We start from the raw sequence: 21511 nt of genomic DNA on the forward strand, positions 1-21511 counted from the left end.
TTGCTTTTGCTACACCTTAGGAAAGTTTCAAAACTGTAGAACGCTGCGTATTTGTATTTTGGGCCAGCACCCTGGCGTAATATACCGTCACTGGCGCCACTTTCTAAAACTACGCCCAAATTGAAAAGTACAAGTTGGCAAACGCACACCTAGCATACAAAGCCTACTTTTGAGTCAAATCAGATCGGAACAACAAAATCACCTTTCTACACTTTTTTACATAACTACACTTCGTCTTTCTACACTTTTTTACATCACTAGTAGGAGAAAGCACCCTGGCGTAATACACTATCACAAAATCTCTTTTCACTTCACAAAACTACGGCCGAACTTTAAAAACAATCAAATGTACAAGTTAACTAACGCCTCGCCTGCCTACGTGCAAAACCTACTTCAGAGTCATTGTATCAGACCGGAACTAGAAATGTATTGCTACCGTTTTCTACACTTTGACATTTGGTAAACGATCCAAACATACGAAATGATTTTTCAAGCAAAATTATGTCGACTCGCCATTGACAGTGAAACATTTCATGTGAGTCGGTAGTTTCACAAATGCAAAACGGCCGTTTGCTTTACTACAAAATCATATTTTAAAATGTACCCAATCTTTATCAAAAATCATTCTTATGTATCCCGAAACAAACCTCGACTAATGAATATCATTCTACCACCGTGATTTTATTCGATAGATTATGTGAAATTTATTCACGCCTACGCAACACCAAATCGTAGAAAGTTATATAAATTTAATCTCAAATCAGTATTTTTCGAATCGAAGTCGAATCGGCCTGTAGTGGACCGGACATCATCGTAGAACGAAACCCGATTCCGTAAGGCTTGCGCTGAGAGTATCGCATCCGGAAGCGAAGATTCACGAGTTGTCCGCCGTCCGAACCGTCAAGGCGCTTGCGTTACCTGCACAGACGATGGATTTAACGAAATTAACGGCAAGCATTGACCACCTTAAAAAATTGATAGCACCATCGTATTCTAAAGCAAGGCCCCGAATACTGATCCCCCGGCGTCGACAACTGTCGTTTGGGTCTAATGACAAGTGGCCGAGAAGGCAAAGCGGGACAACCAGTTGCAATTGCAACCCGGCGATCCGCTTTTAAGGAGGAATGACCGCGGACGGTTAGCGATCGTCGGTCGGACTCGTGAGCACATTTTATTGCAATGACGGTCACTTTTGGTAGTAACGTCAATTTTTTTTCATTGCATTGAAATATTGCATCCATCAATTAGCAGCTTAAGTGGCCACACGGCACGTAATTTTCAATTGATAAAGAAACCGGCATGAGTCCCCGAATCGGAAATGGAGTTACAGAAAGTAAAGAAGTTGCAACACAGGAAGACATGTGTTGTGGAGACGCAGCTTCATCATCCACTGGAAGCTGCAACGCACGCAGCCATCCTTCCACTCGCCGCTATCGGTATCCGATAGCGGACGAGGTGATCAACAGGATGGCCGCTTCGCTTCCCGACCGTCCTAGCGAGAGGACGCGCATCGTCTCCCGGGAGCAGCTGAAAACGCATTCCTCTACCAGATGCTGCAAACCATGTCTCAGCAAATGCAGCAGCAGCAGCAATTTATGATGCAAGCTCTAAAGCAACACATACCGCCCCAGCAGCAACCCGTGAGTAACCCAGAGTTAATCGTAGATTCTCTGGCGGGAAACATCAGCGAGTTCCGCTTCGACGTCGAAAATGGCATCACGTTCGAAGCGAGGTTTTCCCGCTACGACGATCTCTCCAGTCTTGATGCGTCCAGGTTGGACGATTCGGCAAAAGTGCGGTTACTGGTGCGCAAGCTGGGCACCACCGAGCATACTGGTTACATGAGTTTTATTCTGCCACTTGCCCCACGGGAACTCCCCTTCGAGCAGACGACGGCAAAACTGAAAGCCCTGTTCGGGAAGGCGGAATCGACCCTCAGCAAGCGATATAGGTGCCTCCAGACGGAAAAAAGGCGAACAGAGGACCTAGTGGCTTACGCTTGCCGGGTCAACAGAGCGTGTGTTGATTTCGAGTTACCGGCAATGAATGAAGAGCAGTTCAAATGCCTCATCCTCGTGTGTGGACTAAAGGACGAGAGAGACGCCGAGATCCGGACAAGGTTACTCGCGCGCATAGAGGATCACCCTGAAGTAACCTTGGACCAGCTTACCGCAGAGTGCCGACCAACCTAAAAGGAGACAGTGCCTTTATTCAGGGACACGAACGGCAAGTACAAATGTTGCATGAAGCAAATGATACTACAGAATCGAAAAGCTTTCAGCATCACCGTTCTCCACTGCGAAGTGCTCAACCAAGCAGGCCATGTTGGTTATGCGGCGAACTACATTGGACCAGAGACTGCCCGTACAAGACACACAAATGCAGATCATGCGTAAAGATCGGGCATCGGGAAGGTTTCTGTTCCCGCAAAAGCAGCGGCACCCGGCGAACAAGATATCGAGAAAACCGGCCAGTGACGAGAGCCGTAACGGTCAGCATATATACCGTGGCCTCATGCCGTAAGTACATAAATGTTATTATAAACGGAACCAACCTAAAGCTACAGCTGGACACGGGTTCAGACATAACATTAATTGGCCATAGCCTCTGGGAACGCGTCGGCAGCCCGCCTCTAACAAACGCGAGCGTAAAGGCGAAAACAGCATCCGGGTCGAACCTAAAACTAACAGGCGCATTCGAAGCAACGGTTAGAATCGGCGAAAATACAAAAAAGGCTACAATTCGCGTTTCAGAAGCTGAACTTGAACTTTTCGGAGCCGATTTGATAGACGCATTCGAATTGGGTTCGATGCCTTTAGATGCATTTTGTGGGCAGCTAGCCACGATTCCGCAAATCGATGGGAATGTAGAGCCCAAGTTTCCGGAGGTATTTCGCGGGCCAGGAAAGTGCACTAAAGCACGCATTGCGCTGCGGATCAAAGAAAACAGTCTACCTGTTTTCCGGCAAAAACGACCGGAGGATCACGCAAAGCCAGAAGCAGAAAACATTATAGCAAGCATCGACTTACAAAACGATTTAAAGTCTGTAGCCGTAAATCCCGTCAGCTCATTTCCACTTGCTTTCAGTGATGTTGAGCGTAGCACCAAAAGAGATCCAGTACTACAGCAAGTGTACTCGTACGTTCGAGATGAATGGCCTGCAAAAGTATCGTTTGGTGCAGAAATAAGGCGATACAGTTACAGGAAGGACGCATTATCAACGGTGGGAGGTTGCCTTTTGTTCGGGGAGAGATTGGTCATCCCTGAAATCCTGCGCAAGCGATGCTTGGAGCAACTTCATCATGGCCATCCCGGCATTCAACGCATGAAGGCGATCGCACGGAGCTTCCTTTACTGGCCATCTATAGACGACGACATCGCGGATTACGTTGCATCCTGTGAGCCATGTGCAGCGGCATCCAAGGCTCCTCCACGGGTGGACCCCATTCCATGGCCACAACCATCGAGTCCCTGGTCCAGAGTGCACGTGGACTATGCCGGTCCAATAGAAGGTTTTTGGTATCTGGTGGTAGTGGACGCGCTGTCCAAATGGCCGGAGATCATCAAAACCTCGAGCACGACGTCTTCAGCAACGATAGCAATACTGCGTAGTCTTTTCGCTCGTTTTGGGATGCCATCAACGTTGGTGAGTGATAACGGACCGCAATTCACCAGTGAATCGTTTCAGGAATTCTGCAGCCGAAACGGCATCCAGCATGTCACATCGCCACCTTTCCATCCTCAGTCGAATGGTCAGGTTGAGCGATTCGTCGACACCTTCAAAAGGGCTTTGAAGAAGGGTCAAATGGATGGATCCTCATCAGACGAGGCGCTGGACAATTTTCTACAGAACTACAGAACGACTCCTCACCCGCTCCTGGACCAAAGGAAGGCGCCCGCCGAAGTTATGTTAGGTCGACAGCCGAGGGTTGCGCTCGATTTACTGCGGCAGCCGACGGCTCATCAGTCACAACAGAGCGAGAGTCGTAGAAGTTTCCACGAAGGTGATAAGGTTCTGGCAAAATATTTCTCAGGAAACGCAACATGGATTCCGGGGACCATTATTCGAAGATGTGGACGTGTGCTGAACGAGGTAGCAACGGAAGATGGGCGTACAATTAGGCGGCACATAAATCAGCTGCGAAAGCGAAACCTTCGTAGCCCGTCGCAGTTCATCTGCCCTACGTCCCTTCATCTGCCCTGCGACATAGTGATGGGCGACTGGGGAGCGCCTACGGAACAGAGACCGAGCAGTTCTTTCATCGGCCCGGCAGCTCCTGACCCGGTGGATCCGATTCCGCCGCCTGCACCATCCACAGCTGTCTCGCAAGCGCCACTACGTCAGCCGTCATGCGGACCTACGGAAGCAGCTCCGAGTGCCTCGACTCAGCCGCTAATGCTGCCACAAAAGTCTTCTAGGCAAAGAAGAGTTCCTCGTTGGCTTAACGATTATCGGAAATAAAAGGGGGAGATGTTGTGGAGACGCAGCTTCATCATCCACTGGAAGCTGCAACGCACGCAGCCATCCTTCCACTCGCCGCTATCGGTATCCGATAAACTGTAACTGGAGGCAAACTCAAGAAGTTTGAAATCCACCATCGAACAGATCGTCACACTACGGCAGATCCTCCAGAAGTGACTTCAAGGCGGCCTACGATGCCATATATAGGAAGGAGCTATGGAAGACCATGCGGCAGCACAACTTTCCCGAGAAGCTGGTTCGGCTACTAGAAGCCACAGTGGAGGCAAGGTGATGGACTCTCCTGCCTTCTATGCAACATCGCTCTGGAAGGTGTCATGAGAAGCGCGGGCTTCATCACATTGCACATATTTCTGACGAAACGAAACATTGCAACATACCAGCCAACCGCTGTTTACTATTTTTTCTTCATTGTCGACATAGCAAAGTACCGTATTTTTCAGTGTATACGACCCCCAAAAACAAATTTTTATGTTTATGAAAAAAATTTAAAAAATTGTTTTCTACATTTCATCAGTTGTAACAATGTTGTACGTGTTTTAACCTCCACTCTATGATCGAATAGAAAAGTTACTACCTGTGTATAACGACCCACTTAATCGGACTTTGATAATTTGTGAACTAAAAGGGGGTCGTTATACACGGAATAATACGGTAAGAATTTTATCGCGCCTACGGAACACCAAAGCTATTCCGTGCGACTTGTTACTTGTCGCCTAAAATCTTCACATCAATCTTTTGCCATTTCTCCTAAAACGAATAATATTCAAGTTTCAATGCCAATAATTTCGGTGATCAAACTAATAATTAATCTGCTTACTCACCATTAAATTATGTATTCATTTTTTGTTCTGCCGCCAAACAATATGAATATTCTAGAACATTGTGTATTCAGTACATTTTCTGCACCTGTAAAGAAAAAAAGATGAGAATTATGTAAAGCTAGACTAAACTTGTGCAGCTTCTCATATAACGACCACTTAAGTCGTTCAATTGAAGTTAAAATATAGTTAGACAAAAGCTTCGACATTCTCAATTGCTTAATTGATACAGATGGAAAACAGGACTCAAGATTTATTAACGGCCAATAACAATTTACTACGATCATTGAAACATAATAATAAAGCAAAAACACAATTCTATACAAACTTTGCCTTTGCTACACCATAGTTTCAAAACTGTAGAACGCTGCGCATTTGTATTTTGGGGCCAGCACACTGGCGTAATACACCGTCACTGGCGCCACTTTATAAAACTACGCCCAAATTGAGATGTACAAGTTGGCAAACGCACACCTAGCATACAAAGCCTACTTTTGAGTCAAATCAGATCGGAACAACAAAATCACCTTTCTACACTTTTTTACATAACTACACTTCGTCTTTCTACACTATTTTACGTCACTAGAAGGAGCAAGCACCCTGGCGTAATACACTATCACAAAATCTCTTTCACTTTACAAAACTACGGCCGAATTTTAAAAACAACCAAATGTACAAGTTAACTAACGCCTCGCCTGCCTACGTGCAAAACCTACCCAGCCTAAAATTTTCGGCCACTGGCTCGGATCTCTCGCTCTAATCTCGCATTCGCTCTTGCTTCCACTCGTACGTGGGTAGACAACACGCGATGAGAGTGTGTGCGGTGCACGGCGAGCTGAGAGCGTATGCGTTTCAACGCGTAGAACTTGCACCGCGCCACACACACACACGCTGCGTCCCCACGCACCGCGTCCATAAGCGTATGTTATTTTCTATTCTTCATGCACCTCTGGATGTCCATCATTTAGGTTTTGCTCTAATTTGTTATCTTTTTGCTACTTGTAATTCTGTTGCAGATCGATGAACATAAATCCATCCATGCTCGGATATTTGAATTTTAGTTAGTTACACATTTTAACTTTTGAGCAGATTCAAGATGGAAAGAACGGGATTAGAGCCATCCTGTACGAGTAAAAAACTTTCGTATTGTTCCGAACTAACATTTTGTGGAAGACCGCAAGATCGTTCCAGGTACCATTCGTGTGTAAGGACCTTAAATAATCTTCATAAGGTCCCAGATGAGCCATCGGCATCAGAAAGTTACGAGCAGATGCGCAAACGATTTTTCAAATAAAAATATGTCGGTCAAAAAAAACCCTATTTTGTGGAAAAATGTACGATCCTCAATTCATAGTGGTCAAAACACATTAAAGAATGAACGTTCTTCATTCGCAATGCGTTTACGAAGCGAACGGCACATCACACAGCATCGATTAATATTTGGTGTATAACGTGTCCGTTTTCGAGGCAAGGAATAGCCCAGACATTACCGACTATTTACTTTCAGATCCCAGGCATGGCATTGAACGGAACATCGAGTCTTGAGTCGAGCGTTGGATCCAACAGCGCAGCAAAACCACGGCGCATGATTCGCGAGTGAACGGAGAGCACGTCTATTCCCTAGCAATGCAGAGTCAAGACTGTCGGAAGAGAAGCAAAAATACGTGTATCGGAGAAATAATACGCGAGGCAAACACACAGGGCGAGCAACCCACACATAAAAGTGGCAACGTTGCCGTACGACCTTTTACGAATAAGAACTTTTTTAAAGGGACACGCCGAAGCGCTTGAAAATCGACACCTTTCTCGGCCGCCTACGCCGGTTTTTTCGGCCGCCGAGCTTTTAATAAAACCCGGCCGACAAGCTTATCGAAAAAGCACGTGTTCGGGAGACTGGGTACTTCAGAGTCATTGTATCAGACCGGAACTGGAAATGTATTGCTACCGTTTTCTACACTTTGACATTTGGTAAACGATCCAAACATACGAAATGATTTATCAAGCAAAATTATGTCGACTCGCCATTGCCAGTGAAACATTTCATGCGATGTTTTCCCAAATGCAAAACGGCCGTTTGCTTTACTTCAAAATCATATTTTAAAATGAACCCAATGTTTATCAAAACTCATTCCCTATCCCGAAACATACCTCGGCAAATGAATATCATTCTACCACCGTCATTTTATTCGATAGATTATGTGAAATTTATTCACGCCAACACGAAATCGTAGAAATTTATATAAATTTAATCTGAAATCCATGCCATGGGTTTTTAAACTCCACCTCGGAATGTGGCAAAACAATAGACACAGTAAGTACATAACTTTTATCAGTAAACGATACTTACAAATATGAATAAAAAATCTAATGAGTGTATGTAAGGATTTTCTTCACTGAGTATCCGAAGTATCTAGACATCCGAAGCGGCATCTACATTCAGTAGTATATTTGTTTTAATTGTTTAACAAATAATTTGCTATATGCATTTGGTTCGTGCTTATGCCTATGGTTACTTGACTGGCGCGTGCACTACTTGCCGGAAAATTTGACAAATTTGTATAGGTTTGTGACGAGAGCAAGATTCGGGAATCACTGGTTCTTATACGTTCCTCTCTCCTTATAAAATTGTGCAAATAAATCGTAGCCATGACAATGTTTTTGCATTTTCCTCCTTTTCCTCTATCGGTTTACTAAGTACGCGGAACCTTCCACTAAGTATTCCAAATGCCATTTCTACAGTTCAAAAATACATAAGAATATCTTGAAAGCATACAAAAATAATAAAGTTTAATGTTCTTGAAGTTCTACAACGTATCACAACCACATTCACTTTGTTTATTCCCAAGTTTTCGGCTAGGGACAAACTCAAATGCGATAGAGGCAAAATCAGATGAGTTAGAGAAAAAATAAGATGAGTTAAAGGCAACAGTCGATGAGCTATTTCAATACCACATGCCTTAGAGACAACAGTTGATGAGCTATTTCAATCATCGGTGGGTTAGAGCTGAACAAAGGTGGCAAACCCGGTATGTATGTCTCACCAGCTTATCTTTAACAATCACAGAAACGCCCGTGTCTGAATAAATTATGAAGTTGATATAAATGTTAGAAACGTTAGCGTTAATTATCTTTAAGTACAACTTTAAAAATCTAACAAGCGAAACAATCAACACTCACCACAATTTATAAAGTTCTCACTCGTCTTCGTGGACGCTATTGATCACAATCACAAACTTCACGAGTATATACTGAAATGGCAAAATGGATACAAAACCAAATCAGAAAAACCCAATACGCGATTCACGCATACATGTGAAATGGTTAATAATCAATTTTTCAATTACTTAATGTTGTATCATTTCTGCATAGATCGAAAATTCGATTTCAAGAATCTTGATTGACCTACAACATGAAGAATTACATACTTTTTAGTAAACGATCTTCAACATCAAGTAGCAATTTCTTTTGTCAACACCATTCGCTATTAACAACGCTCATTGAAGTGATTGAAATATCGATCAAACCATCCACATTAATATAACTCTACAAAACTTATTAATCATCACATAACAGTAGGATTAGTAACAATACGTACCACCACCGCACGAATGATTTCGTTAACGTTGCTCCTCACTTTACATGATGTAATTAAATTTCAACGTCATGGCAAAATACAGGTTCTCGTACTAATCGTTGTGTATGCCGACCGTTGATTTCGTTGTTTTTTGCACTGAAAATGTCGCTTCTTCTTAAAATGTGCGCTCCAAACCTCACTGCGATGCGAAGGGGAAAAAAAACCAAAGTTGAGAATAATAATCACAATACAGCATAAACTTTTATTGGAAAAAGCTATTTCGCCACGTTCTTTCGTTTTTATTATTACTTCAACCTGAACAAGTTATCAACACACACACACATAAACTTGCTCTTACCATTGCCTGCCCTTCTATCGACGTGCCGGATTCACTACTTTCTTTAACCGACTTTTTTGTCACATCACTTATTTCACATCATAAAATAACAATCAGTTCGTCAACGGAAAACAAATAGAGGTCTAACATTAAGGTTCGCTGGGAAAGGAAACTGTAATCGAAGAACTGCATCTTTCAGCAGCACGAAAGCAGACCCCATGGTCTCAACCGGAAACGTAACACATGACAGCTCGCATGGCTATTTTGACTTGTTTTCTGACACAAATCTGACAAATGAAATTATTGATATGCAGTTGTACAGCTCTGTACTAAACAAAACAAAATTAAGCCGGTAGCAATTTTCACAATTGACAGAAAAAAAAAGTTAACCTTCAGGTCTACGAGCAAAAATACCTACGTTAACATTCGACCACCTACCCTGGTAAAACACTGGTGATAACTTTATACAAGGTCATACGTTTGCGTTTTTCATCCGTTAACCTGTGGTCACTGCTTTGCGCAAGCGCATGCGGTTGCATTTTTTTCCCATGGGAGAGATGGGGGCTGTAACCGCAGACGCAAGACCTAACCTGTGGTCACAGCTTTCCGCAACCGCATGCGGTTGCGTTTTTGATCTGTCAAACGAGCACAGCTTTTTGCCAAAAATAATACTTTAATGTTTGAATATACCACTTATATGAGCATACAATCTCATTAAAGTCTACTAGGAACAATATTTACTGTTGACATATAAAAACGCAAGAGTCTGCGGCGTGAATCAAACTCGTAAGATTTTTTAGTACAGTAGTTTAGTACTATCTCTCCCATGGGAAAAAACGCAACCGCATGCGGTTGCGCAAAGCTGTGACCAGGGGTTTACGTGTGGCTCCTCGGTAAGAACTCTCTGCTGGGGGTTCTTAACCTGTGGTCACAGCTTTGCGCAACCGCATGCGGTCTACTAGGAACAATATTTACTGTTGACATATAAAACGCAAGAGTCTGCGGCAAGAATCAAACTCGTTTGATTTTTTAGTACAGAAACCGCAAGGTCTTGCGTCTGCGGTGACAGCCCATGACAGCTCCTATCTCTCCCATGGGAAAAAAAACGCAACCGCATGCGGTTGCGCAAAGCTGTGACCAGGGGTTAAGTGGGACGGTCAAAAAAAGAACACTTGTCTGACTTTGCGATCAATTTTAGGGTATTTAGAATTGATAACAATGAATTTCACTTATCACATCTTCTTTGTCTATCTTTCTACTAAGCATAAACGACACTCGGTACAGGAGCAGGCTTTTCTAGACAATGTGGAACTCGTCAAAACGGTTAGCAAAGTAAGATACAATGAAATGAAAAACTGTGATATAGAGATAAGAAAACGAATCTTGGGACTAATAACTAGCAAAACAGGAAGCAAACCCTCAGGTGATGAAACAAATCTGCATTGAGCACATGAGGAAAAAGGACCAAAATCCCCCCAGAATATTCACAGATGCCAGTATCACAGACACAGGATGTGGGATTGGAATCTACATCCAACTCCCAGATGTGCAAGAGGTCAAAGAATTCGCGGTAAAATCCCAAATGAAGCCCCCCCAGCCGAAATCGCTGTTGTGGCTACACCATTTGTGAGCGGATGCTCCTTAAAGGTATGCAATTGGTGAAACAAATGCCGTTGTGTGAACCGTTTGAATTGAATTCTCGTTAAATTAAAGATGATGATTATACTGGAAAGGATGTACAACATAAACTCCCTCATGCATTACTTACATGAGTGTATCAAAATTCGGCTACGCCATCAACCTAGGGGTGCGGTATGAGGGGGGCCCACGGGCCCCCCTTATTTCACAAATTTATAACAAACTCCCTTTTTCGGTAGACCTAGCGCAGTCCGCTCGCTGCGCTCGCTGCGGGCGCGCCGCCGTTTCAAACTCATTTCTTCAGTCCAACTCATTGGTTTATGATCTACATCTTGCTCAGTTTAACCGATTAGTTCAAGTCATTACAGCTTCTAACGGAAATTCAACTGTTCAAATATTCAAACTGAATTGATGTGCCACCTATTGCATACTTTCAGGCGCACACGTGGAAAAAATGACGACGATGCGGCGTCGGGGGGGTTTCATTTGGAATTATACCGAATTAGCTTATAAACTAAAGAACGAGGTATCGATAGGAACAGCGGAACTCATTGCGATTGACAGAGCCCTGGAAATCGCTGCAGTATAACAAATTAACAGTCCAGTGGTGTACACAGATAGCATGGTAGCATGTTATATTTTGAGCAATGCCACAAGGACCAACTTTGTGGAGAAAATTGTGGCGAACATATTGCACAATTGCGTATATACAAGGGCTAGCATCCAATGGATACCTAGTCACGTGGGAATAGAAGGGAATTAAAAGGCGGATAAGCTGGCAAAAAGAGGTGCGAAACGCAGTAACTACATCTTCAATCAAAGAAGATTAAAGGATGCAATTGGCAAACTAAAAAAACAAATGCTGCAGGAAACAAATGAGTAGTATACAAGGGCCATCTCTACCAAGGGAACAACGTTCTACAAACTGCAGAAGGTGATGGAGGAAAAGATGTGGTATCACAAGCTAAATCTAACCAGCCTGCTACACGAGCCGCAAACTCAAAAACCGTATAAGTTTACGTCAAAATCTTTGCGGTTCGTGTAGCCGCGTTTTGCGGTACCAATTCTGTGAGCCACGCTACACGAGCCGCAAACTTAAAAACTTTGCGGCGCAAAGAGCTTTTTGTTTTTGATTTTTCAGTTAACTCTTCCTTCAAAGCAAACAAGATCTTATTTCAATTCACACAAAAAGTAAAAGATGGATCATCGGTTGATGAGTGAAGTGTGTCTAACTACCCTATCGCGGGTCATCGAGTTGAGTACCCAAAACTTGCAACAACGCAACAGGGAATGCCACAGGCGTATTGTGCGTAGGCAAGAAGATGGCAACCGTTTGTTGGACAATACTGTAGCAGAGCAAGGAAATGAAACTATAATTAACTTTCTTCGCATAAAGAAGGAAGATTTTGATGTTCTCAAGTTACATAAAAAGTGGTAGGATAAAATATTTTAATCTTTATCATTAAACTTTTTGAAACTTTTGGATAAAATAAGTTGGTGGGCCGGACTTTGCCGACCCCTGATCTACAGTGAATTTATAATTGGTATTCTAGCTATAAAATGACAAAATATTTCTGTAGCTGCAAAATAAACACGTAAATTTATCACCATATGTTCGTTTATTTTGTTTTTGAGATTTGGGTAAAAGAGTAAATGAGGCCCCGGGCTAGATTCTCCTCTTCCTGCTGGTTCACATTAAGCGCCTGAAGCTATGCAAAGCACGACGCATGCATACTTTTCAAATATTTGATCGCTAACGGTTCGCTTCAAAGAACATAACGGTTTAAACTAATCACGCAGTAGAGGGTGAATGCGGGTTAATATACTTTTACATGTTAAGTTACTGTAAGTTACTAGTATCTAAACTATACCACACATAATGGACAGCATGAAACAATGAGTTTAGCCGAAGAAATGATTTGGAAACGGCGGCGCGCCCGCAGCGAGTGCAGCGAGCGGACTGCGCTAGGTCTACCGAAAAAGAGAGTTTGTTATAGTTTTGAGAAATAAGGGGGGCCCGTGGGCCCCCCTCATACCGCACTCCCTAGGTTGATTGCGTAGCCGAAATTAACGGTACACACTACGATTCAAATACTCGTAGGTTGAATTTAACGAACTAATGTATCACCAATTGCATACATTCAGTTTAAACGACCACAAGAGGTGTAGCCACGATCGAAAACATGGCGGCCGGGGCCTCATTTACTCTTTTACCGAGATTTGTTATGTTTACATTTATTTATTCTTCATCTTCTTCTACTGGCGCATTTGAGTTGCGGTTAGCTGCCAAAAACTTTGCGGGTACAGTTTTCAGCTCACGGAGCTGAAAAGTTTCTGACGTAAACTTTTCGGCTGTTCCCCTCTTTGCGCCGCAAAGTTTTTGAGTTTGCGGCTCGTGTAGCGTGGCTCTAACGGCCAAAGAAATTAAGTGGCTCAACAGACTGTTGGCGGGACACGACTGCAGCAATTTTTGGCTCAACAAGATGAAAATTGTTGAGTCGGGTAACTGTGATGTATGCGGCGTACCTGAGACTGGCAGACATAAAGTATTCGACTGAAATATAGAGTAGAAAGACAAAGAAGTAGGATTGGCTTAGACAAATTCGAAACAAGTTTTAAGAAAAAAGACGTAAGATACATGAAAGCCATCTACAAATTCATTGTAGAGAATAGGATTTGTTTCTAGAAAAAGCAGCAATAACGACATACGTTTAAGGCGACCTTTCCCTACCCATCACAATCAACCACCGAGTGAGCCCGGTATAAGGACTGGGCAACGCTCCGCTTTTTCCAGTTGGAAATACACTGGGCCCAAAGTTAATCCGGACACTCAAAAAATGAGCATGCGTCCGACTTTGTGGTCGATTTTAGAGTACTTAGAATTGATAACAATGATTTTTGTTCATTGCATCTTCTTGGTGTACTTTCCTACGAAGTACGTGCAAAAAGAACGGTAAAAAAATCGTACCCAAGCGGCGCAATAAACAATAGAGTGCAAAAAGTCAGAATTTTGATGGCCAAACGCAAAGTCGGACAGTTATATTTCATCGTAGTTTTGTTAGCTAAAGTGGTGTGTAAGTTAGTTTCGACTCTTGATATTTGTTATTATCGATGCATACGACTCTTGGGCATCGTTAGAAGCACTCGGATGATTCGATTTATTATATCATTGAAGTTTTTATTGAAATATGCGTCACACTACTTGGTTGGAACGAAACATCATCATTTATTCATCATAACGATGGAAAAAGTTTTTAAAAACATATGAAATTAGGCTTACATTAGCAAACTAACAATTTCAGACAACATTTAAAAGTATAAAACTTCAAAAAGTATCGTAAAATCACCAAAGAACTGCTCCTTGCAGCACACAATTCGGGAAAGGGGAGGAAGAACCAATCGATTCAACCCTTTTACTACAGTCGTAGATCTAAAAGAAACTTTACTAAAAGTGTTTGTTAAGTGCTTTAACTATTAGGAACTATTTACACTGGAAAGGGCTGCATGCCAGAACCCCGGGAAAGAAATCATTAATATCGGAGAAAAATTGAAAACTACGATTCTGTTGCTAGAACTGATGTCGATAAAGATAATGATTTTAGGAACAAATTATATAAATCTACGTTGAAAAGATAGTTAAAGTTAAACAATCATGATATTTTGTGCAAGTCCTGTTAACAGTTGACACAAAAATTCCCAATTTTTTCTCAGATGGATGGCGAAACATATGGTGCGTTCGAGGGAAAGGGTTTAACCAAAACTGTCCGAGTTGTTGAACGTTCCTTAATAATATGAAAGTGCATGTAGGCTAAAGGAGTTGAAAAATTACATAATATTAGGGGTAGTAGGTGAGAATTAGTAGACGGACAACAGTAAATGGTTTACATCAAATGGTTTTTCGAATCATTCTACCTTCCCTCTGCTGAATTGTGTACTGCAAAGAGCAGTTCTTTGGTGATTTTACGATACTTTTTGAAGTTTTGTACTTTTTAATGATGTCTGAAATTGTTAGTTTGCTAATGTAAGTCTAATTTCATATGTTTTTAAAAACTTTTTCCATCGTTATGATGAATAAATGATGATGTTTCGTTCCAACCAAGTAGTGTAACGCATATTTCAATAAAAACTTCAATAATATAATAAATCGAATCATCCGAGTGCTTCTAACGATGCCCAAGAGTCGTATGCATCGATAATAACAAATATCAAGAGTCGAAACTAACTTACACACCACTTTAGCTAACAAAACTACGATGAAATATAACTGTCCGACTTTGCGTTTGGCCATCAAAATTCTGACTTTTTGCACTCTATTGTTTATTGCGCCGCTTGGGTACGATTTTTTTACCGTTCTTTTTGCACGTACTTCGTAGGAAAGTACACCAAGAAGATGCAATGAACAAAAATCATTGTTATCAATTCTAAGTACTCTAAAATCGACCACAAAGTCGGACGCATGCTCATTTTTTGAGCGTCCGGATTAACTTTGGGCCCAGTGTAGCTGGAAAGCAACAATCAACGGGAAAGGTCGTTCTTTGGAATCCCCAAGTAGGGACTGTAAGCATAACGGCGAAATGACAGCAACAAGACGTTATGCACAAGTGTACGAGCATCAACACAAATGTATATTGCCTCTGACCAAGAGTGAGCAGAAAAATGACCCCTACCAGACAGTAAAGAGACACACAGAAAACCAGGACATATGGCCTTAGCAGCCAGTACTTAATTTTATAGAGGTCTACGTCGCAAGCTAGCCTGCGAAGGTCCAGGAAGCTGGATTCAAAAGCCGTACAGGAGTAAATCCTCGTCGAAGGAGAAGAAGAAGAAGAAGAACAGCAAGTGAAATTCTCTCACTACTTCTTATTACCAACAATGGATTTATACCCCGACACTGGGTTAAAAGCGAATATCGTAAAGCCAAACTTGTGCCAGCAAGCATTAAACCACGAAGTTCGTCGTCACCCATTTCGAATAAAAATTGATACTAAATACGACATACAATATTTGTTACGGCAATCTTTAATGTTTGTTTATTTTGAAAAGAAATTTGTTAACGTTTCAAGCGCCCAGCATATTTGACAACCACACGACCCTGCATTAAGCTGTGATCATTTTACGCATGCCGCAGCGTCAAAACGCAAATGCATGCGTTGATGCATAAAGCTCTGACCACAGCCTAAGCGAAAGTGCTTCTGCTGCGTCTTTGGTTTCTTCGCTGTCGGGTGCTGTACGGTTTTCTGTGTTGCCGCGAGCTTCTGCTGCTGTTGGACCGCGAGCTGTTGCAACATCGGTTGCTGATGCGACACTTGTTGTAGGTGTTGTAAAGGAACTTGCGTGTTAGAATGATGCAGATGTATTTGCTATTGCGCCGGGATTGGCCCATAGGTGCCCATTATGTACGGTACCAGGGTAGGTCTCTTCTGCTGCTATTGTGGCAGCACAAACGGCAGTGTCGCTTGAACCGTTCCAACCTGCGCTCTTGCGCACTTGTCGTGCTGGCTGTAGAAAACAAAAAACCGTGCATTATGTGGGCAACAATAATAACAAGGAAAGTAAACTGAAACAACAAAGGAGCAAAACAAAGATCTCCGCCATGCTTTCACGCTGCTGCTAGGCGACGCGTGGAAATCAGAAAACCGTAGGGAAAACAACCACCGCCTCCTTTGCGTAGAACAGAACGCTTGCCAGAGAAGGGGACGACCTGCGGATTTTCGAGTGAATCACAACGCAAGTGGATCTAAAATAAATTAAATGAAAAAATATATTTTCAAAACAAAAGTTTTTTCCCTAACGTAATAAAAAATTAAAAAAATAATTAATGTTAAAGGACGTATGTATAAATGGATCAGTTTTTCGTCTTTATCGTTATTCGCATTACATCGAGATTGCTCTCAGTTGGATCGCCATCTACGATGCTATGCGAATAACGACACCAAATTGCAAAACATAAACAAAGCTGCAGATGACGCTTGGCCCGAATATCGACGATACACGAGAGACCAGTGAATACCGTTAGTTCTTGCGGAAAGCCCGTCTTTTCATCGAGCTGCTACATTGCGGACAGTACCACTTGCCCTTGGGGGAGGACGTTATATTAACGCACGGATAGTGGAACCACTCGAATGGGCACTGTAAGATAAAGGTGAATTTCAAAATAGAACCGACACCAGCGCTGGCACAGTGTCATAGCTTTCCGTTGACAGTACTTACGTCTTCGTTGTCACAGGCCACCATGTCGCCGTAGGAAACTTGATTGCAAATGCAGTAACGAGGTTCGTTTGGATCGTAAGACCACTCACCTTCGGCCGTTTGTTGGACCACCATCCCAGACTCTTTCAGGACGACCGAGCCGAAGGTGCTGGAGCCGCTGGAGGCAGTCAGGGTGGTGCTACCGGCGCCGCTGATGCTGTCGCCTTTGGTGGCTTCACCCCGATTGCCGTCCAACGAGCTGACCGACGATGTTGACACTGCGGTTGCAGTGGAGGAGGGCAGCAGTGCCATCGCCGATGCCGTATTCGCAAGAACACCGGAAGCCGACGATCCAGCGGGACCTGCAAGGAACTGCTGTTGCGGTTGCGCCTGCAGCTGTTCTACCACCTTCTGTTGCTTTTGCGACAGCTGATTTTGAGTCAACTGCTGTTGCTGCTGTTGTATCAGATGGTGGACTTGAAGCTGTGACTGCTGCTGGGTCTGCTGCTGCTGTTGTTGGATCGCTTGCTGCAGTTGCGAATCCTTTTGTTGCTGCAGATCGAGCAGCTGATGGTGATGCTGTTGCTGCTGTTGTTGTGGCGGAGTCTGCTGCTGTTGAGTTATCTGCAACTGATGCTGCCCTATCAGCTGCGTTTGCTGCAGATGCTGCTGTACCATCTGCAAATGATGGTGCTGCTGCTGTTGCTGTATTTGCTGGAATTGTGTTTGCTGCTGTGACTGCAGATGGACCACCTGCCGTTGTAAGTTGTGCGGAGTTTGCCCAGGGATATAGCGGCGCAATGTAGGCTTCGTGATAGTTTTCCATCCTGAGCGCGTTTTCAACGTGGGCTGCACCGGCACCGGCGCCAATGGCAACGAATGGGACCCGTCTTGCGCCTGCATGAGCTGCGGATGCGCGAGTGTCTGCATAGGCAGCTGCTGCTGCTGACCCGACTGCTGCGATGTTGCCGGAACCGGTTGCTGCGGTGTCAATGACTGCAGTGATTGCAGCGACTGCTGGAATAGTTGCTGCAGCTGCTGTGGGTGCGTTAGTCGTTGCTGCGCCTGCTGCGGTGTCGTTGGTAAGAGAATGTGCTTCTGCTGCACATTCTCGATGTTGTCGAGCTGCTGAATTTGCTGAGGAAGCAGCTCCTGTTTCATCGCCGCCGGCTGCTGCTGTCGGACCGCGAGCTGTTGCAACATCGGTTGCTGCGATACTGGCTGCAGGTGTTGTAAAGGAACTTGCGTGTTTGAATGGTGCAGATTTATTTGCTGCTGCACCGCGATTGGCCAATTGGTGCCCATTATGTACGGTTCCAGGGTTGATCCCTTCTGCTGCTGTTGTGGCTGCACAAGCGATTGTGTTACTTGGACCGTTCCAACCTGCTGCTGTTGCTGTTGTTGTTGCTGCAACGTGGTTGTTTGCTGGCCTAGAATTGCAAACGGCGTTTGATTCGACAGAGTGGTGAGTATCGGTGTTACGATCGAATTGCTAGAAAGCAAGGTCGTGGTAGTTGTGCCCTGCACACCACCCGCCGCAGAGTTTGCAGAGTTTGGCGTGCTCGTAAGATCTTTCTTTTTCGTACGTCGCTGGTTCGAGAAAACGCTCGACTCTCGCTCGACTCCCTGCATGCCGTTGTGTGTGGCCCCCGCCAGCTCACTATTGACCAGCAGCTCTTGCGATCCCTTTGCGCCAATCACTTCGTACGATGCCTTCAGACTGCCCGTTTGACGACCCTGCTGCATTTGTTGCGTTTGCGCAATCGCCTGGCTTGCAGCGGCAGCAATAGCATTTCCTGCCGGAGAAAAATTTGGCAAATTATAGGATATGTTCGATGTGGAAGACGAAGCGTGCGCACCAACATTCACAGCAGGAGGGACGACGATCGTGCCCGACACAATACTGGCAGGTACCGCCGTGTCCGGGGTTGTCGGACGAATGTGCACATTCATGATCGGAGCAACATTCGATGCGCTAGCTCCGGATGCAGCAGCGGCACGCTTTTCGGCAGCAGTGACGGCCACGCTCTCACGGCGCTTTACCGACTCCGACTTGTAGCGACTATCCGAGCGCCCGGAAGATGTTCCGGAGTACGAATGATGGACGTCATAGAAGGGGTTTTCCTTCTGGTTCGTGCCACCGTTCGACAAAGCGTTGCTGTCGACCTCTAACGAACGTTGTTCTAGTATTTCTGTGATGCCATTGTGATCCGCTTCCAGCTCACACTTGAATTTGTACAGCTCGGTGTCGAGACGGCGCATATATCGTTCAACCACATCGTACATCTGCCCTGCCAGTTGTATTTTTTCATCAGAATCGTCCAGCACGCGGTTGTAGCCGCCTCGAATTGCGTTGAACTCTGCATCCGCCGCTGCAGTTGGTAGTTTCCCTTCGTAACACTGTTGAAACAGTGAACGGGCCCGTTTATCCAGGGAATCAGTGTTATCTGCAGAAGCGCGAGAGAAAATGTATGAATATTTGCTTCCAAATACTTAGCGATACTTAGCCAAATACTTTGGACGGTCAAATCCATCTCACGCATTTCCGTGAACCCATCCTGAAGCTCCTGGGGTAGATGCTCGATCACTGGAATCGAATATAAAAAGATACGATAGTTACTACTTTGTTTTACATTTTCTAAAATTGCACCAACGACTTTCATTTTGCGACGGAAGCTTGTCATGGAAAGTGAATCCTGTCAGAATAAAGTTATAGTTTGTATTAAGGAAAGCTTTGGAAGTGAGAATAGTTACAATATGAGGTTATAATTTGTTGAATTTGATTGTTGGTAGATGGCCTTTGCTGCGTGCTTGATGACTGCAGACATTTTCAGATACTTATGTTTACGCATCGTGGATTTATCTTTGTTACTTAATTAGGCGTCATGATTTTCAACATACTTTCAAGGTAATCCTCCAAATGTTGCATTTTGGCTGAAAATTTTCCCAATACTACACTCGAACAAACTAAATCTGCATTCAGCTTCTGCTAACGTCGCAGGCCGAGCAGGAAAATAACGCTTGCTGAGAACAATTTGACAGTCGATGTCGATGACAGTCGATCAAAATGGATGGATGTTCAGTCAACGCTCATATCCACAGCACAGTTCACTTCTCTACCAGACTGACACAGGGTCCACACTACAGCCCGACATCCCGTTTCACCGTGCGTTTACACGGGCTTGCGACACTTCTACGACCGGGTTTTCTGCGACAGATTTGTGCTAACAAGAAGTGTCAAATTAATTAAAAGTAGTCCAAATCAGTCATCTTGCATGTCAAAAGTGTCGCAGAAACTTCCGCCGGCACCGGGTCTCGGCGTTGGACGATCTGGCCAACGTTTTAGTCGCAACTTTCTGCGACATTACAAAAAGACCGTTATTTGTCTGTAAAAATGGTCATTGTCGTAGTTTGTTCGACGAGAAAGAGTTTTGATATAGTAAATAAATATACTGGCGTACGAATTCATGTTGTTAATGCGTTTTTTAATTTAAATAATGTATGCTGATATAAGTGATATATGCAACATTAAAGTATTATTTTTGGCAAAAAGCTGTGCTCGTTTGACAGATCAAAAACGCAACCGCATGCGGTTGCGCAAAGCTGTGACCACAGGTTAATCCATGGTCTAATGAAATACTCTGGTCTGATCGTCTAGAGCATTTTGACAAATCGTCGATAGAAAAATAAAAGAAATTTTTGACAGTTCAGTTACTTTTGTTTACTACTTGAACTGCCGTGTGTTACGTGGAGTACTGTTGCGGTTGTGGTAATTGTGTCTGTTTTAAGAAAAATCCTGCGTAATTTGAGCGCACACCAAGACAGATTTGCTCGTTCGACGGAACAGTAGGCAATGTGGACGACGAAACGCTGTCTTGCTTCTTGGTCAAGCTAGTGAAGCAGGTGAATGAAGCACATGCCTATCTGAAGCAGGCTTGTGCTATCTGGTTGCCGCCGAAAAGTGCAGAAAGTTGCTGCCGATACGTAGTTGCCCGAGAAAGGCGTTCTCATCAAGGTACCGGATGAGTAAGGCTGGGTCCTCCAGAAAAGGGAAAATTGTCGTCAGTGCTCGTGGTTTTCCCTTTGTTTAAAAACAATATTTGACACTTGAGTATAATCAATATGGTGGACATGAAATCCCCTATTCGATAACCGTATTCCAGGACATATGGCCTTTAGTAGCCGGTCCTTAATACCATACACGCTTTCCAGACTGCACCGTCGCGTAACGCGACGTCGCCTGACAGGCGCTGAACTCCATGCAAAAAAAAACATAGCGCGATTAACGCGACATCGCGCAAGGTTTTTTTATATTGAGTTCAGCTCCTGTCAGGCGACGTCGCGCTGTAGTGTGGACCCCGAGATAGAGGTCTATGTCTCCAGGTTAACTTGCGAAGGCCCAGGAAGCTGGATTCAATAGCCGTAGTCTAGTAAATCCTCGACGAAGTGAAGAAGAAGAAGATAACCGTATT

The 21511-nt window shown here is 43.9% G+C and overlaps 1 protein-coding gene and 1 long non-coding RNA gene across 2 annotated transcripts; both read right to left on the reverse strand.

Moving 5' to 3' along the window:
- Positions 1-4983: 4983 nt before the first annotated feature.
- On the reverse strand, positions 4984-9426 carry LOC131265923 (uncharacterized). Its single transcript, XR_009178331.1, has 5 exons — positions 9234-9426; positions 8897-9074; positions 8479-8549; positions 5305-5389; positions 4984-5230 (listed from the first exon to the last, which is right to left on the reverse strand). It is a non-coding gene; the product is annotated as an uncharacterized LOC131265923 (long non-coding RNA).
- A 7264-nt stretch (positions 9427-16690) lies between these two features.
- Positions 16691-19968, reverse strand: LOC131264564 (putative uncharacterized protein DDB_G0271606). Its single transcript, XM_058266844.1, has 4 exons — positions 19941-19968; positions 19555-19626; positions 17061-19486; positions 16691-16979 (listed from the first exon to the last, which is right to left on the reverse strand). The coding sequence occupies exons 1-4, from the start codon at positions 19966-19968 to the stop codon at positions 16863-16865; spliced, it is 2643 nt and encodes an 880-aa protein (XP_058122827.1). The 3' UTR covers positions 16691-16862.
- Between the last annotated feature and the right edge of the window lie 1543 nt (positions 19969-21511).

The sequence above is a fragment of the Anopheles coustani genome, chromosome 2 (genome assembly GCF_943734705.1).
Source record: "Anopheles coustani chromosome 2, idAnoCousDA_361_x.2, whole genome shotgun sequence".
NCBI classification, from domain to species: Eukaryota; Metazoa; Arthropoda; class Insecta; order Diptera; family Culicidae; genus Anopheles; species Anopheles coustani.

What these genes read in the sequence shown, in the direction of transcription:
- LOC131264564 (XM_058266844.1), bottom strand. Translation starts at nt 19,968, where the DNA reads ATGCAACATTTGGAGGATTACCTTGAAA. An exon ending in TTTGGAGGATTACCTTGAAA is followed by an intron (nt 19,627 to 19,940) that starts GTATGTTGAAAA and finishes ATTCGATTCCAG; the next exon opens with TGATCGAGCATCTACCCCAG. An exon ending in GATGGATTTGACCGTCCAAA is followed by an intron (nt 19,487 to 19,554) that starts GTATTTGGCTAA and finishes GCGCTTCTGCAG; the next exon opens with ATAACACTGATTCCCTGGAT.